Below are 19,430 nucleotides of genomic sequence, written 5' to 3' on the forward strand. Positions count from 1 at the left end.
TTAACTAACCTTAAGAGGATTGAAAGATTTATAATATCACCGAAAAAAATAGAAAGTATCTGTTAGGGTTATTGAGTATCGGTTCAAGGGCGTTATTTCGGAGTTTAAAAAAAATGTCTGATCCAATATCTTCATATATGTATAATTATTTACTTCTCTAAGTCATATCATTTTGCAACAAGTAAAGGGTAGTCACATTCACCCATACGCTATTCATATTTTAAATGAGATGATTCACTTGCTGGGAAATCAGATAAAAACGAAATCCTAGCGTATTGGTAACATTTTTTAAAAAAAAATAATTTATCATTCGGAGTTTTTAAACTTTTAACTAAAAAGGGTCCGGTTCTGAATATTTTTTTAAAAAAAATGTGATTTCCGGTTTTGAAACTTGAGGCGGTTCTAGGGATTCAAGTTCCAGTCCTAAACCCTGGCAAAGCAAAACAAAAATTATTTAAATGACACATTTTAAAAAAAAATGGTTTCCCCGATCTATAAAAAATGGGTTCTTCTAATTCCTATCTTTTATTTTCCTGTTCCCGAGATCTTGTTTCGGTTTCAAACTTTGTTATTTTCTAGTGATTTGAACCGCAAACGAACATCGATTCGGTTCAGATTAAAATATGGTTTAGAATTTTTACAATTCTCCCAAATTTTCCAAAAATATTAAATTTTTATTAATTTTAAAAAATTTAATTCAAAAAAAAGTAAAGGGTAAAAAATAAAATATTAGTCTAGTTTTTATTTTGTGAATGAAATATTGATTATTTTTATATTTTTTTTTTTTAAAAAAAAACTTAATTTTGTTTACCTTTAAGGCATTTTAATAAAATTCCAAAAAAAAAATTACTTTATTGATTAAAAATATTAAATGCAAATTTTTAATATTCCGAGTTAAAAAATATATATAAATTTTTCGCTCCAACTTATTTTATTTAAATGACTTCCGTTAACCATTCCTACACTTCCGCTCGTGGGTCTATAGGACTTAGGGCGTGTTATAATTAGGTTTTTGTTTTTAAAACAGGAACCCAGAATGTACCGTAACCAACCGCTAAACCATTATAAACAGATATAAATATATGAACTATAACCGTAACCGAACTTTTATAAATTTTTTCTTAATAACCGTAACCGAACTGAACCGTTATAAATAACGGTTCGGGTCCCGGTTTTTAAATATAAAAATAGGTTATAATTAAATGCTAAAAATCGATAATTATAATGGATAGGTAGATTTATTTACTGTAATTTTGGATTAAATTTTCCAAAATGAGTTCTAACCTACCCAGAGTTTAGGTCATAAATTATAAATACAAATCTATTAGAAAAATTTGTAATACTAAAATATCAACTTCATTAATATATATTTAAATAATGGAAAATTTTTGGAATTACCTCTTAAGAAAATAAACAAAAATTTCTGACTCACCTTATAAAGTTAGGTAAATTTCTGATTCGTCTATCATCAAGTAAAGGAGAAAATTCTGATCCACCCGTCATTTGACTGAATAAAATTTTGTTTCATATAATATCTTATACGGTAACTTCATTAAAATTTCGATGCAAACTTTTTAAACTTTATCTAAAAAAAGGAGAAATAAGCTTTTATAACTATAAAAATAAAAACATGTCCATAATATAATTATAGAAAATTTTAGAAATTTCTAGAAGTTTTGAAACATTCGAAAAACTTTCAAAAGTTTCAAAACTTTTTAAGGTATTAAAAAAAAAGATTTTGGACATTGCATTATAAATTTCTTGCATAGTTATTATAATTATCCTCAACATATCTAACCTATGCAAGAACAAATTATAAATTAAATGGGCAAAAATTTCAAGGTGTGGTGATTTATGATTGGTAAAAATAAAAATAATAAACAAAAATAGATATATCAATTTATAATTCCAGACTGTCAGTCAGCAGCAATGACATGTAATAATCAAATCAGCTGGTGGAAGCCATAATAGTTTGACATATAAAAAAATTTCGTTAAAACTTTTATAATTTTTTTTTATTATAAATAAAAAAAAATAATATATAGGAAACTAAAATGGCGTCTCACCAGCTAATTTTTAATTAAGTTTCTGGATAAGTATTGTATAATCATTGGTCAGCTGACCCAACCGGAGTGTCTACGTCATTATTTTTTCATGAGATGAATGACGGGTTAAATTAAGCAAATTTTTTTTAAAATAATTTATTTACAACAAATAGACATTTTAAAATATTATTATTATTATCAAAAATTCACCGATAATTTTAACAAAAAGCATCAATTCCTTATCATTTTATTTGGAGATCAAAAAGAGAAAAAAAAACATTATTTTTATTATTAATATATTTTTGAAGCCCATATCCGCTCCTATAATTTTTTTTTCAGTTCCTGGCCAGGCTCGACTTCCGGTCGATTTTTAAGGAACGACTCAGCATAGAGTTGTGCAATAAGATTAAATGCACTAACTAAATTTTATTTTCTTTTTATTAACAATTGCATAGTATTTATCAATCATCCCTTCCAATCTATCAGTGAAAACATTTTGCACTAATTATTCTAGATGCAATAGTTATTATTATATTTTATAATATCATTTTATTGTTTAATATTCGTAAAAATTATAAAATACTTAAAAACATATAAAGCCTGTTATAAGTCCGAACTTAACTCAGGGTGTTATCTCAGTATTGGGAGAGCTAATTAAGAATCCAAGGTTTGTTAAATCTTTCTTTATTAAAATAAAAGATTAATTTTAATAATAATGATGTTTAATTACTTACCCTTGAGTACCTAAAATATATAATGTAATTCCTTTCAATAATTCTAATTTATCAAATTGTATAATTACCTTTTCTTTATTAACTATTCCTTTTTTATTAAATTTATTTTCAAAATGTCATCCGATTGTATGTGTGTACAAAAACAATTTTTCTTAGCTATTTATATAGCCATAAAACATTATATGAATTTGCATATTAAAATAATAATTTTTGGAAGAAATAAATACATAAAATAAAATCCATCATTTAAATTAATCTTGTTACATAAACTATAAAAAAAATGTAAAATTTGTTTTGCATATACAAATATAATTTTTCGCAGAAATAAACACATAAAATGAAATCCATCATTTAAATTATCTTTGTTCCATAAATATACTTTGCATAATCCAACAAAGCCGACTCGAAAATAGATATGTTTTGCAGTTTAAATAATAATTTTTTTCGTATCATTTCATCGATTTATATCAAAGGTTACTTTAACCAATTATTTTTCGGTAGCTTGAATTTGAGAAAGATTCTATTATTCGGTGTAATCAGTTACTTACTTTTATGTTTTATGTCAAGCTTAAAACATTTTAAAAAAGAGGTGTTGGAAGAAGTAATATAGTATCATAACAAGTTTATATCTGAAATATTCTGATAATAATACTGTTAGATACCAATAAAACTTATTGGATACAGTATGCTAAAAAAGAGTATAAAGATACTTAAATTATTCTGAACAATAGCTCGGCTGCTTAGAGCCAAATCAGACCTCTTTCTAGGTGATAATTAATGAGGGTCGTTAGATTTTTCAAAAAGGGGGTGTTTTAAAAAAATAATGTTTAAAAAACCCGATTCGGCTGGATTTTTAAAAACGGCCCGATTAAGATTATAACCAAAATAATATTGGGTGAGCTTGGTGATTATGATCATGAATGACAGAAAGGTTTGGGCTTCTACATGCCAAATCTTGAGGATTACACAATAATATTTTGGCTAAAATCTTAATTGGGCAGTTTTTAAAAATCTACCCAAAACGAGCATAAAGTTATATATATAATATCATTCTAATTAATTATAAACAGGGATTTATATCGAACCTTATCAAGCCGTTACAGCGGCATCAACTGTTGTTATTTATCGAACCTTAATCGTTGAAATTATATCCCCCGAATCTTAACCAAAACCTTAAAATAAGTCTGTAATCATTTGAATTACTACTTTTTGAAATTTTTTTATTCAAAATATGATTGATAAGAAGTACCCATTTCTTAGATCATTTTGTACATTGCTATTTATATAAAAGTTTTTTCAACCATAAAATTTATTCTTCCTTATTATAGATATAATTAGAATAAGAAAATCTTTAAGAATATTTGAATTGTACGCAAAGATTTCTACATGAAAGAAGGGTTGGGGGTATTACTCAAGATCATCGAGATTTGGGGGGAGGGGGGTATCGGTGACGATAGTATTGTCATTTGAATAAAATTGGAGGGAAATTGAGGTTTTTTATTTAGATTTCCTTTTTATGCTAATTTTAATTTGATTGGAAAAAAAATTAAATAGTACAGGTGGTAAAACATTAGAGCTGGTTTGAATTTTCGATGGTGTAGGGGGATGTAGATGTCCCTAATTTTAAGGTAATATAGGATTTATGAAAAAATAGTTTTACCAATTAATTATGCTTAATTATACTTACTATAATAAATAATAAAATAAATATTATTTACTTTATTTATAGATTTTAGTAATTAAATTAAAAAGAAATGTGCATCTATAATTGAATTGAATGATAAAAGTTCAGAATCGGATTTTAAACGAACAAACCGAATCAATATTCGTTATAGTTCTTAATTTTATCTATCGTCAAATTTTGGGATACAAATATAAATTTGGATAACGGGTGAATATAAAATTAAAATTTACGTTTGACGAAATAAAAAAAATTGAGTTTATTTAAAAAATTGTTATATAACCCCCCACCCCCTTCCTCATCCTTTGAACTACGAACTAGTTTGCAGCCCAAAATTATTTTTATTCTGCCGATAGGAAATTTTTATAAGAAAAAAAGACTTGGCCAACTTGGTCATACCAAATAACTTAGGTTGCTTTATGATTTTTGGTTAGAGTGACCGATTATAAAATAATTTGATAATATATTTTTATAATTCTTTATTTTATTATTGATATTATTATTATTTATGTATTTTATTTCTATTTAATATTAAAAGTTACATTATAATATTTTCTATTTAAAATTTTTGCTTTATAGAATATTTTTTTAAGATATGAACTTGAATAAAAAATCATTAAAAAATATTATAACGAAAATAACAGAGGTCAAGCGATAGTAAGAATTTTATAGTATAACATTATACGAATGATAAAAGTAAGAATTAAATAAGTTAAGCTTAATTTTTTTTTTTATTTTGCAAATTTAACTTTTTATTGAGTTTATTATTATAAAAAATGAAGAGATAGGTTTACTTTCATAGCTATAGAATAACAATACAATTATTTAAAAAAACAGCAATCGTAATGGCTTGTTTGAGATAGGGCCTTATTACGATCGCTATATATTTGGCTTAATTTTCTCCCTAATATTATGATAAATTTAAGGAATTCCTCATCTTAAATACCAAGAGTAGTAAAAAAATGATGTTTGTTTATTTTCAAATTTTTCAAGAAGCCTTTCTATTGAAACGTGCTGAAATTGTATGTGTAATTCGAAACTACAGAAAGACCAGAAGACTAGGTTCAGAAGATACCATAGGATCTTCTGCTGTTGCTTAGACATAAATTTGTATAAAATGTTTTAGATAAATTCAATATTATAATAGTCCAAAAATAATTATTGTAGGATTGTATATCACATTTTTTATTTTTACTAAATAATATATTATTTACTTACAATGTTGGCAAGTAGTCGGTAGTTAACGTTAAGCATATCTTTTAAATAATTTTTCCTAGTGGTTAATATTTAAAAATAATGAACTGAACGCATGAGAGAAGGGGTTTTCATCAGTTCTGTTTGAAAGATGTATAAATCTCAGTTATCAACCTCGAAATCCTATATTTATATTATTGATGATGGCACAGATGATGAAATTGAAATTATTCCATACAAAAGAGACAAAATTAAACAATTTCTTACTTATGTATTGATCACGTTAACGATTGGTATTGCTGGATTATTATTTTATTGGAAGAAACATTGGTACATCAAGCTAATATGTAATAAAACATCTATAGAAAAATGTGAAATATTAATTATCATTGATTGTTATAAATTATTATACGTAACATATATTCAATTTCTCGATGCTGATGAGCTAAATAGTGAAACTATTATTCATAATGAAGGTAAAAAATTATTGGAAATTCCTGAAAATGCTGGTCAATTTATATATAAAGATAGAATAAAATATTTTAAATATCATGGTAATAAATATATATGGAGAGATGATGAAAATTGCTATAAACATATAAATAATTTTGAGAAGGGTTTAAAATCTTCATATTTTAGTGATTGCACACCACTATCAATAATAGAACAGGGTAGACGTAGAATCTTCTTTGGACCCAATGATATAAGTGTCAAAGTCAAACCCATTTATAAAATATTGTTTTACGAAGTTCTCACACCATTTTATATCTTTCAAATATTTAGTGTTATTTTGTGGTATAATGATGAATATGAATTGTATGCTAGTTGCATACTTATAATATCAGTGCTTTCATTATTTCAAAGTACTTATGAAATTCGTAAGGATCAAATGGCTTTGCATAAACTATCTAAAATGATGGAAATTGTTCATGTATTTCGAGAAGATGGGAAATGTTATGAAATTCCCTCATATGAATTAGTTCCAGGAGATATTATAAAAATTCCTCCCAAAGGATGCTTCATGACATGTGATGCAGTGCTTTTGAGTGGCAGTTGCATAGTTAATGAAAGTATGTTGACTGGTGAAAGTGTTCCTGTCACTAAAACTCCCATGCATGACTCAACCCAAACAAAGATTGAACCTATTTTTGATAGAAAAAAACAATCAAAACATATCCTATTTTGTGGAACTAGAATCATTCAATCACGATATTATGGAACAGAATGCACCAAGGCCTTCATTTTGAGCACAGGATTTAACACAACTAAGGGCGAAATTATTAGATCCATACTGTTCCCCAAACCATGTGTGTTCAATTTCAACCAAGATAGTTACAAATTCATAGCTGCTCTATTTGGTCTTTCCTTTATAGGCTTCTTGTACAGTTCTATACTCAAGATTATGAGCAATGTTTCAGTTAGACTTATTATTCTCAGGTCAATAGACTTGGTCACCATAGTAGTCCCTCCAGCCTTACCTGCAGCTATGACCATAGGCATCGTTTTCGCCAAGAATCGCCTTAAGAAATATAACATATTTTGTGTTAGCCCAACCCACATCAATGTGTGCGGTGTCTTAGACCTGTTTTGCTTTGACAAAACTGGAACCCTTACAGAGGACGGTTTGGATATCCTGGGCATTCTACCATCCCTTGAAGGAGATGATCACCATAAATCGTGTGATTTTTCTGACCACAAAAATGATAATAAAAAATTTGGTTCAATTCTGAAAAACGGCTTTTCCCTATCAAAAAGTCCACTGCTGTACTGTATGTCAACCTGCCATTCCCTCACTACAATAGACGGTGAATTGATAGGAGACCCCCTGGACATCAAGATGTTTGAAACTACTGGTTGGAGAATCAAGGAGCCATCAGTTGACGATTCCCAAAAATACGACATGCTTGTGCCAGCCATAGTTCATCCACCACTTGGCCTTAATGCAGACCTTGATTTAGACAAAGAATCTAGCAGAGAGGAGGCCATTCCTGACCAACTGGCTCAAGATGATTACACATCATCGACAGCTAATTGTGCCGACTTGCCCCACGAAATAGGCATAATCCGCCAATTTCCTTTCCTATCCTCCTTGCAACGCATGAGTGTGGTGGTTCTAAGACTTAAATCTCAAACCTATGAAATATATTGCAAAGGCTCCCCAGAGAAAATTTCCACTCTTTGCCTCCCAGAAACGCTGCCCCCTAATTTTTATACTAAACTAGCGTCGTTCACGCAAAACGGACTACGGGTTATAGCATTAGCGTGGAAGCCATTGCCCGATTTGAAATGGGCCAAAATACAGAGAATCAATAGGGATCAGGTAATTTCTGCTTTATTTTACTAAACTCCTCCAATACTTTAGATTTAGATTTTAAACTTGATATCCGAGCCCTCTATAATATCCAACGAGAGCTCGTCTAGAGTGTGGTTAAACGGCTCGTTTTTGAGCAGTTTTTTAAGAAGCGGCTAACTTGATATTTTTTTATCCAGAAAGAAATTAGGTAAACCCTTGAAGATTCTTCTCATAGATGGGGCATAAAGGCTTGGTCATCTAGCAGCGGAATCTCGAGGCGAATAGTGTTCAAAACGCAAATAATGCATTTTAATTGCATTCGTTTATTAAGTACGTTTGCGTTTTTGTATTTTAAATTATTGATAAGCGTTTTAAAACGCTGCGTTGAAACGTTCAATTTGTACGCGGCTATAAGGCTATACTTTTACGGCTAAAATATTGAGTTTGTTCGGTTTTTAATAAATCGGTTCAAATCGGGCCGTTTAACAACACTAGGCGCACGTCTGGTATAACTAATTTTTTGGCTTGGACACCATTATGCCCAAGTTAAACAGCTGATAATTACCCCCTTTCTTTTTAAAACACGAGCTAAACGGACGGGGAAGGGGGGACGGGAGGGTGAAGTGCTTATCTACGAGGTTCACTTGGAAAGGTATATTAAAGTGATTATTTTGTGTTCACGGAATACCGAAAGTTTTCCGCTCACGTTTGGGGTCCTATATTTGCCTTAGAAAGTTTTTTTTGAAAAACTTTCACTGAATCTGAGTAAATATCTTTCGGAAATCGGAAAATAACGTGTTTCGGAATTTTGGGAGTGATTTTAAATCCTTCTATCCTTTCTTTAAGAAAATTAAAAAATATTTTTGAAATTTGTGATTATTTTATAAAAAAACTATTTTGTCTATTACGGTAATTAAGCTATGACATATTTTTTTTTGAACTATTCATCTTGTCAAAAATATTTATAGTAAAATCTAAGAATTGAACCCCCCCCCCCCCTTCCACCTTTTATCGTCTAAAGTATTTCAAATATTTTTTCGAATATATGCCCCGAATACACTTAATAGAAGCTAATAAAAAGGAAGTAGTTTAGTTCATCTCGAAAAATTATATTTAATTTAATTTAATTAATTCAATATTTATTTTTAATAAATATATAATAAAAAAATAAAATAAAATAAAAAAATGAACGTCAAAAAAATGTTATCCATTTTGATTTTTCAATATTAAAATAAAAATATATAAATAAGAAAATATTTTATTTTAGGTATTATCTAGAGCCTCCAAGCTATATCTAGTTTAATATATCCTTTTTTTTTTATTTATTAAATATTAAATAAAAAAATATATAATATATATATAATATATTAATAAACATACTATTTTTAATAATTCCTTTAAAATCATAACACCAAAAATTTTTTTTTTTATAAAAAATACATATAAAATGATTAGATACTGCCAAGCTAGCATATATAGTATAACTAGTTATTACCAGACACAGTAATTGCTAAGAAAAAATATTTGGAAGGAACTTAAATTATTTCCAAAGAATGTTAATTATAATATTTACAAAAGCTTATAAATTGGGCAATAATAAGCTTATATTTTAAGCATATAAATTTTAAGCTTAAGCGAAATTTAGCTGATAGTTTAACCGCCGACAAAATACATAATTATTACTTAATAATAGTAATAAATTAATAGAAATTAATAAATTTGAATTGGTTATGTTTTTATGTTTTTTTTTCTCGTTTTCTATGTTTTTTTATTATTTTAATTTTTTATAAAAACTTGGGCTGTGTCCAAAATGTTTTGTTATTAATTCGCGAAAATTTATAAATTGTGAGGTTTATTTATTTTCAACACAGCCTAAAGTAACATAAAAAAAAACTATTAAAATATGAGATATTAAAATTTATATGAAAATTGTAAAGAGTCATGGATTGATAAAAAAAACAAAATTTGAGCTGCAAATTTTCTAAGCCAATATTCTGACGCAGATAGTTTAGGATCGCCCGATAGTACTGAAAGCTTTTTTTTCTTAGAGATTTTATAAAAAGGTGAGGGCATCATGCCCAAAATTGCCAAGTGTCGCGGTGACCAGGAGAACGAAATGGACATTGTTTAGGATAATGTGATATCTCTATGTTTTTTTCGCCGTTTTTATTTTGTTTTTTTTTTGGTTTGTTTTATTTTCCATTTTTTTTACAATCCTAAAAGGCAAATAAAATTAAAATATTTAAATTGTGCATTAAAATTATACAATAAATAATATAAAAAATATACCCATATTTTAAAATGTTTGTTGAAAAACGAAGCATAAATTTATATTAATCGTGTTGTAGAGTTTAGTGGTCATATGTGTATAACACTTTTTATTATTTAAAATTCATTTCGTAAGGAAGTAAAGATAGTTAAAGAATGAAAGAGAGAGAAAGAAACAAATAGAAAATCTTTGTTTATTTAACGCGTTAAAACGCAACGATAGAATGAGAACCCTTCTAGTGGGTGATCTAGAGGGTGCCGAAAACGCGAATTATTTTTTTCGCTAACGTCGAAATATTTCGAGGAAAGCTCGATTCTCTTTCCTTCACAGATATTTCGACTCAGGTTCAATCCCCTGCTCGGAACAAATTTTTTCTTCGAAACCAATTCCTTGGATGCAGCAGTTTAGGCAAGTAGAGCGGGGTTAAAAAGGAATCAGAGATGAGAGGATTATGGTTAATGGTTTAATAGAATTTGGTCATTACATTGCTTTTTAACGATTTTCCTAATTCGTATCGTATTATAAATTATTTTTTTTTTCAAGAATAATATTTTTTACGATATCGAAATATTTATTACAAAATTTATAACAATTATATTATTATCGTAGCGTTTTTAAAAGGTTTTAAACTTCCCATTATCCTACTAAATGTTGCCATTTTATTATTTACTTTCTTAAGTAAAATTTTTTTTTTCTAAAACGCCTACGAAAAATCAATATTTGCGTGGCAAACAGATATAGATAAACTATTTCTTATCTATACACGTAACAAGTTTGCTAAATTTCGATAATTTTAAGCATAAAATTACGATCACTTCTAAACGTAAACTCTCTAAGGCCTCACAAGTTTTTTTGGCCCCAGGTTGGTTGACATATTTTTTTAAAAAAAATAAATATTAGGCTTATTTTCACTTAAATTTACGAGAAATGTAAGAAGGGTGGATTAAGTTAGGGGAATTTTTTTTTGGAAGCTATAGAAAGATAATATTTACCGAAACTTTTGAATTATTTGTTTTAAAAAAAGAGGGGGGGGGGAGAGAGGCTAAAACAGCGCGTTTACGGATGCGTTTAAGGTAATCGGGAAATTAATCGTTTTTTAAACTACCTTTAGACAAATAGGAAACTCTTCAAATGGAACAGCCAATATCTTTTATTTATCAATCATGTTGTATTCCAAAAATAAAAAATACTTAATAGTGAATGCGTGATTTTTTTAAAACCTTGGGACGCTATATTTAATATTTTTTTAATTTTTGAAAAGTGGGTTCTACTTCCGGTGCCTAAATTTGGGACGGTTTATGATTTTAAATTTTGCGGAAGGCGGCCCTGGTCCCAACCGTTTTTTTTAATGTTCCCAAATGAATATAGAATATATTTGATTTCGAAGACAATTTCACCACTATTTCATTCTTCTCATTTCTAAAGTATCATAAAGGAGAAGAAGAAAAAAACGGAAAGTTGTTCAAACTAGCCCAATCAAATATACCATTTTACCCCCCCCCCCCAGATGTGGCCTATAATTAATCTCGATATTTCTTTATAAATATGAGATTTCCAATAAAAAAATGAGTAACATGAAATATGATATAATTTTTTTTTGAATGATTGATGTCCTTGCTCAGCATTTTCCCTTTTTTTTTATTCAAAAGATCTGTTCTGACAGTGATTTTTAGATTTAAATGAATAGGATTACCTTAAGGATATCGTCAGACTTTAGGCTAAATTTAAAATTTTAGCAAAGTTACAAGCTGCTATTTTGAATAGAATTCGGAACAACGAATTTGTATTACCTGACCATGGGGTTCATTTTAAAACAAATAATTGTCTTTAGATAATAAGTTGTATTTTGAATACCTAAACCTTAGATCGTTATTAGAAATCGGCATAGCTAGCGTGCCGGTCCTGGGACAAAGATCCTCGGACCCGGCCGGATCTGGTCAAAAAATCCGGTCGGAAATTTCAACGGGGGGGGGTTCGAGCCAACCTCTAATTGTCATTAATAACTTAACTAATAATGCTTTACCTAAAATAATCTCCGATGGACCATAATATATTTTTTATCATTTATAATACTATTATACATTACCTTATATAATATAATGCCTACATAAATCATCCTTAATGATCATTACTTATATATATCTAGGGATATATTAAAAATGAAGTAAAAAAAACATAATAAAAAATAAAAAACTGTTTTTTTTTCTTCTTTCAAATGTAAGATATGTGACAAGCATTTAAATCAATAGAATGAGAGAGTAATTTAACGAAAATATTGGCATGATTATAATTTATGTATACTGAAAAATTTTGCAATAAAATAATAATGGACCATAAATATTGTTAGTAGTAATAAAAAACAAATTTTATTTAAAAAAAAACAGCAAATTGTTTTTTTCATCCCTACTTATACATATAGACCATCTAGTTACTTTCAAAATATCATTTTAATCGATACTTACAATTTCACGATAAAAATAAAATAAAATATAAATTAAAACAGGTTGAAAAGGAGTTGACATTTTTAGGTCTCCTCATCTTCGAGAATAAGTTAAAAGCGGGCACTAAGCCCACGCTACGCGTCCTCAAGAAGGCTAACATACGCACTGTCATGGTCACGGGCGATAACCTTTTGACGGCCGTCTCCGTCGCCAGGGAATCTAACATGATAGAACCGGACGCGCGAGTTAAGGTTGTGCAGATAGACGATGACCCAAGACTCGATTGCGCCAAAATGCTGGGGTTCGAAAATGGCGCGAATATTGATGACGACGATCACGGTTTCATGAGGTCTAAACCCCTGGAATTACGCTTCACAGATTTGAGCGACGGTCTCGCGCTACCCGGTGTTGATTCGTACGAGAAGGGCGACAATACGGATCACGCGTATCATTGTAACGGGCTTAACGGTAGAGCGGAAGGAAAGCTCAGTAGCGATTACAAGATGGCAATCAAAAATGGTCGCAACCATACCAACCATAGGGACCTGTTCAATAAAGCCTCGGGTTTATATTCTTTTTTTTTTTAACTATCCACCCCATTCATTCTTTTTTGAAATATTATATATAAGTTATTAGTGATCTGCATCGGGCGTAATTTTTCAAGCCCGGCCCGAATTTTTTTTAAAAATATTAGGCCGGGCCCGAACCCGATTATTTAAATAGAATTAGGCCCGAGCCCGGCCCGAAACCCGTTCGGTCCGGGTACGGGCTGGGCCTAACTTTGCAGATCTCTATATGTTATACAGTAAATCTATGTTCTGGGGTAACAAAATCCGGGGTATATTTTTAGCGGGTGCCATTTTTTACAATTTCACGATGTCACATGACTATTAAAAATAATAATTTTTTTTTTTTAAAAAAAAAGAAGCCTCTATGGAAAAAGGTATAAAATGCCACCTAGTCATGACCGGTGAAATTTTTCAAACTTTGCTCGATCAAGACCCTGCACTATTGGATCGCATTTTAGCTCCATCCCAATGTAAAATTCAAAGTAATAAATCACCCATCCATTTGGTTCTTAATGTTTATCATATAATATACCAGGTGCTTAGGCAGCGGGGGTGTGGGTGGAAAGGGGCTGGAGGGAGGGAGACACCTCTTCCCCTTCTCCAAGCCAAAAAAAATCAGATGCGGTTAAAATATGTTCCTTGAATATATTACTGATTCCTACATCTTACGTTTTTAATTTATTTTGTGATTAAATATCGATTTCATATTTTTCCTTGGCGTTACATTTACGCGGCACTGTAAAATTTCCCGCCAAATCATTCGAAACTTTTTCAACCAGTAAAATTTAGGGATTATGAGAATAGGCGAAAACATTATATTGGAACTTAAAGGAATTCGTAAACTATGTCATTTGTTGAATCAAAAAAGGAGGTAGAGCTCTATAAATTTTAATATTTGTCTACCTCGATTCGCACCAAGGCAAGTCCAAAGTTTCAATGGTAATATAGCGTCAGTCGAAGAATATAAAATTTCCTCTTCATCTCCCTGTTGGGTTACATATAACTCGACATGAAGGAATAGTTAACGATTCATTTGGTTCTTTTTCCGTTAGTTCAGTTTGGATTTTCAATCGAATCTTAAAATTTCCGAGTTGTTCAAGTGCTTCAGGAATAATCATACTAATCTTGAATATATAGAAAAAAAAATAGATTTGGAAGTAGATATATCATTCATCCCCAGCCTTAGCTTTTTGTTTTATCATATAAAGCCGGGGTTAAGGTTAGCCCTAATTTTATACTATAACCTAACCTGAATAAAGTGTATTTCAATTATTAATTTTACTATAGTTTTTAAATTGATTAATATGTGTTTCTTAAAGTTATAGGTGGCAATATTAATATTTATTCAGTTTAGCTAACTTAGATTTCGTGAACTAAATTTGTTTTTTATTTGGAAATTATATTACACATTTAATACAAATTTATATTTTTTCAAATTTCTAATGGGTATACAATTCGTGTTTTAATAAATGTCAAAAATATTTAATTCGAAGGGCTATCGTTTAAGGCCGAGCCCCTAGGTCGACATAGTAAAAAAAACAACCGAAAAAACGAAAAAAACGAGAATAAAATACGAAAAAAAATGCCATTACTTTAAAACAAATCATATCTCACTAGTCTATACTAAAGAGTAAGTGAGTGTCAAAATCTTTAAGGCTCCCCCCCCCCCATGTTTTCTATTTTTTTTCCATAAATAAATACCGATATAAAAACGGTTAATATCTAAAAATATTATTTATATGATAAACATCATTAATCTTTAATGATTTTCAGCGATTCCTACATTTTAATTCCTCGAAAAAATAAATAAAAATAAAATGATTTTATATGCTTTAACTATAAATAAGGCGATTTTTACGATTGCGATTCCACGGTATTCGCTCGCATGAGTCCGGACGCTAAAACGGCCCTGGTGGAACGTTTCCAATCCCTAAATTACCGCGTGGGGGCATGCGGGGACGGAGCCAACGATTGCGGAGCTCTCAAAACGGCTCACGCCGGCTTGGCACTCTCCAATTCCGGCGATTCCGGATCAAATTCCAATTCTGGTACTTTATAAATTTGACCGAACTTAGAAAGGAATAACTATATTTATTTTGAGAATAGTGGTTTAAATCTCTTCCAGATTTTGTAAGATAGCGTGGATAATGAATGACGTTAAATTGAAAAGTGGGAAGAAAAAAATAAAGAGGCAAAATCAATTGAAAGGCTAAGTTTTCTTTTGGTACAAAAATAAAATCTTATAAAATTATTATTATTATTAATATAAAAACATTTTTTTCTTTCTTTCTTTCTTTCTTTCTTTCTTTCTTTCTTTCTTTCTTTCTTTCTTTCTTTCTTTCTTTCTTTCTTTCTTTCTTTCTTTCTTTCTTTCTTTCTTCTTTCTTTCTTTCTTTCTTTCTTTCTTTCTTTCTTTCTTTCTTTCTTTCTTTCTTTCTTTCTTTCTTAAGATTTGAAATGCGATTCAAAGTCGGGCAACAACAACAACGACGACGCTTGTTTGGTCTCGCCTTTTACTTACACGCGTGGCGATATTCGCGGGGTTTTACCGCTCATAGGGGAAGGTAAAATAAATGATTTAGAATTGTTTTTATTTAATATCGCATATCACCCAATAAAACCGCTGGTGATTTTTTTTAAAAAAAGGCTTAGGCCGTGCAAAAAAAAACGAAGAAAACAAAAAGAAAAAAGAAGAAAAAAAATGAGAATAAAATAGGAAAAATAAGAATGCCACTAAATACTTAAAACGAACAAAAATAAGGCGTCCTCCTTCAAAAAGCTTTTTAGCCTATACTAGGAAGCAAAGTATCTAAATTAAAGCTGACCTAGGCTATACGGCCTTATATCTTTTAAAGTACATAAAATTGAAATTGTTTTTAGATTTAAAATCATTTCTAGCTTAAAACGGTTGTTCTTTCTTTTCGTAAATACTCCGCTCTTAAAACAATTTTTCGCGCCAAATTTTAAGGAATCAATGTTATCGAACGTACGTGTCCTAAGAATGCGTCACTAAAATTAGTAAAACAGTTTTGCGTCAAATAACGTTTATTTACTTCGCACCCATCCGGCAAGAAAAAGGGGGAGTTTCGCGAAACCAATTTTTTTTTTGTTTTTAGGAATTCATTTTTTCGATCAATTTTAAAAATTAATAAAATGTTCCGATAATCAATTGATTCTCGAATTGTTTCCTATTTTTCAAATTTTTGAATTTTCTTTTAAAATCCAATCGGATGTCAAAAAATTGGAAACTTTTTTTCTCATTGGTTGAATTTTTTTTAAAAAATAATTAGCGCCAAACTTGATTATTCGAGGGTTGTTTTATTTTTAAAAATGACCAACTCAATATTTTAGTCAGAAAACTATTGCATAAGTCTCAAAATTTTGTTTATAGGTGCCCAAACCTTTCTGTCACTCAACGAGCAAAATCACCAGGCTTGTGTTATATTTTTTTTTGTTTAAAATTATAATGTTCTATATGTATATCAAACAATAATATTTATTTCTTATCAATATCGAAATCCCAACATATATGTCACATGATTCAATTTTAACAAAATAATCGTAATTATAATATCTTCTCGAAAATATATTGAAAAACGTCCATATATGTCCTCCAAAATCAACAGATACAAAGATTAACACCGAGCCATTTAACAACACTAGGTTAGATACTTTGTTTAGAATCCTACCTGATAAACAAAGTTTTGTTGGGCCCCCTGTCTGACGCTATTATGAGACGAAAGGTCTCTGCGTTATACGCTCGTGTTTTTGTGGCCCATTTTTATTTGATTAGCGCGTTTAATTAAATTGTAAGTTTTAACTTGAAATTCCTATTTTTTTTACCCCGATTTTTAAAACATGTATATATATAGGCCGCTGCGCTCTCGCTACATCTTTCGCCGTTTTCGAGTACATGGCTTCTTACAGCTTGGTCCAATTCACCTCGGTATTACTGTTATATTGGATAGGCGCTTCTTTCAGCGATCAACAATTCGCTTACGTGGACCTGGTTATCATCACGCTTCACGCGCTCGCTTTTGGACGGACTCACGCTTACAGGAAGAAAAAGGGAAAGAAATTACGCAAGATGGATAAATACGATAATGCCCAAGTATCCGGTTGTGATAACAATAAAGGGAAGAAAAAGCGGAGGAGAAAATGTAAACGCAGTTTAACCCTTTATTACCCGCCCATATTATTTAATTTTACAGTTTAATTAACGTATTTTTTTATGTTTACAGCCTTTTTCGACATCGACGACATAGCCTTATCTCGGACTCCGCCGGAATCTTCCCTAGTCGCCTTCGCCCCTATCTTCTCGCTGGCCACTCAAATCCTGATTCAGATATCGTTCATGGTCCTAGCCTACTTTTGGGTTCGGTCGCGACCTTGGTTTGTCCCTTATGACCCCGAGTCAGACCCGCACGAGGAGTTCATAACTCACACCGTTACAGTAATCTTCTACGTCTCGGCCTGGCAATACATAACGTTGGCTCACACCGCTTCAACCGGTCCGCCCCATCGCCAACCCCTCTACACGAACCCCCTCTTTGTCGGGGCTTCTTTGATATCGGGGATATTCACCACTTTTTTCCTCGTGCTTTTTCCTTTCCCAGCCGTGGCCCGGTTCTTTTACCTCCAACCTTTACCTATTAGCGAGCGGTGGTACAACGCAAATAATTTTAAGACCTCGAATTACACCGGAAACCTTGACTATAACGTCTCCTCTCTTCTAGCTCCTGGTAATAATGGGACTACTCTGAACAAAGCTATTCCTAGAAACGTTCCTCTTTTTGATCTCTTTGGGCCTAGATTCGTCGTTATGTACATAGTTATCGCTAATTTCCTCGTTTCCATGATATGGGAACGGTTTATTTGCGACAAAATTATTTCTCCGCTAACCAAAAATAGGGATATACTTCTGCGCAAAAAGATTCCCAAATTTAAGCAGCTGGCTCTCGGATCGTGCAACCATAACTTTGATCGGTGGTTCGGCACCACCGCCACTTTTAGCGGAGATTGCGACAAAAATTTTCACTTCTACGAAAAACTTCCCGAAAATTTAGGTTTGGGGAGGATGGTTTACGAAAATCAGCCCTCCCCGATCGTTGGCAACCTCAAGTCTCAAATTGCTGGGTATCGCCACCCAACCCCTCCCAAAACCTTATCCATAAATCTCAAAAATGACAAGGTAATCAAGAATAGAACTTCAGGTCAGCCCTTGTTACCTTCTTCTGAGCTCAGTTCTAATACGTGCAGCTGTTACCCAACTAACCCTTCGAAATCGCCCGTCTCCCACTACCCCCTTTTATCCTCTTCCGATAAGACTACTCCCCAAAGTATTCCTTACGTTTCTTACTCGTGCGCAAAATATTACGACAACCAACTTATTTATAATAATCACAATCGCGCGAGCCCCGCGTCAACTCGAGATAATCGCCCTTTCGACAGAATCCCTCCGCTCGGCGAAATTTACATACCAAAAGATATAACTAAATTATAACACCCCCCTATTCAATAATTTAACGTTTTTTTAAAAAAAAAAATAAAATTATTTGACACACTTACGACTTCATATATATCTTTTTTTTTTAAAAAAATTGTTAAAAAATACGCGAGTTACATCGTATTATGTAACTGTGACCCGGTGTATACGACCTGAGAAATTATTTTAATTGTATCGACATTATCGCTTTATTGACTTGGTTGGCTTATTGATAATAAGCAAGTATTACGCTTTTTAATATATATATAGTTCGCCTTTATATTTTATATTATTATTATTATCACTCACGACATTCTTTCTTTTTCTTCTTCTTGCTACTTGCACAAATTATTATATACCTTATCATAATTAATGTTTATGAAATTTATACATTATTATTATATATATTTTCTTAAAAATGACCAAAAACGGTGATATCATAATATCTATATTTCTTATACGTTCACTTTTTCTTTTTTTTAATGTTTTAGTCCACAAATAAAGATTTAAAAAAGGGTGTGCCATTTGTTAACTATTTAAATAATATAGGACTTCGAGATTAGTTATTAAAATGATTCAATTATTAGATACAGTAATTTATAAATTTTTGTAATCATACAGACAAGCTACTTAAAGTGCATTATCCTTTCTTTTTTATAATCACACAGACAAGCTACTTAAAGTGCATCCTATCCTTTCTAGAATTAAATGTAATTAGG

The 19,430-nt window shown here is 30.6% G+C and overlaps 1 protein-coding gene across 2 annotated transcripts; it reads left to right on the top strand.

The window, feature by feature from the left end:
- The first annotated feature begins 5,756 nt into the window (after positions 1-5,756).
- Positions 5,757-18,777, top strand: LOC135929941 (probable cation-transporting ATPase W08D2.5). 2 transcript variants are annotated; one of them, XM_065466695.1, is made up of 7 exons: positions 5,757-7,974; positions 12,720-13,221; positions 13,586-13,696; positions 15,074-15,274; positions 15,677-15,790; positions 17,099-17,386; positions 17,468-18,777. In XM_065466695.1, exons 1-7 carry the CDS (start codon positions 5,806-5,808, stop codon positions 18,727-18,729), a joined length of 4,647 nt encoding a protein of 1,548 aa, XP_065322767.1. In that variant the 5' UTR covers positions 5,757-5,805; the 3' UTR covers positions 18,730-18,777. The 2 variants fall into 2 exon arrangements, with proteins under 2 accessions (XP_065322767.1, XP_065322766.1); XM_065466694.1 differs by having other exon boundaries at positions 5,758-7,974; positions 13,586-13,708.
- The last annotated feature ends 653 nt before the right edge of the window (positions 18,778-19,430 follow it).

This window comes from Gordionus sp. m RMFG-2023, chromosome 5 (assembly GCF_954871325.1).
Source record: "Gordionus sp. m RMFG-2023 chromosome 5, tfGorSpeb1-WG-v2, whole genome shotgun sequence".
NCBI classification, from domain to species: Eukaryota; Metazoa; Nematomorpha; class Gordioida; order Chordodea; family Parachordodidae; genus Gordionus; species Gordionus sp. m RMFG-2023.

Bases quoted from the DNA above. Each gene is read 5' to 3' on its own strand.
- LOC135929941 (XM_065466694.1), top strand. From the start codon at position 5,806: ATGTATAAATCTCAGTTATCAACCTCGAAATCCTATATTTATATTATT. The intron at 15,791-17,098 runs GTAAAATAAATG...GTATATATATAG, and splicing joins TTTACCGCTCATAGGGGAAG to GCCGCTGCGCTCTCGCTACA. The intron at 17,387-17,467 runs GTAAACGCAGTT...TTATGTTTACAG, and splicing joins GAAAAAGCGGAGGAGAAAAT to CCTTTTTCGACATCGACGAC.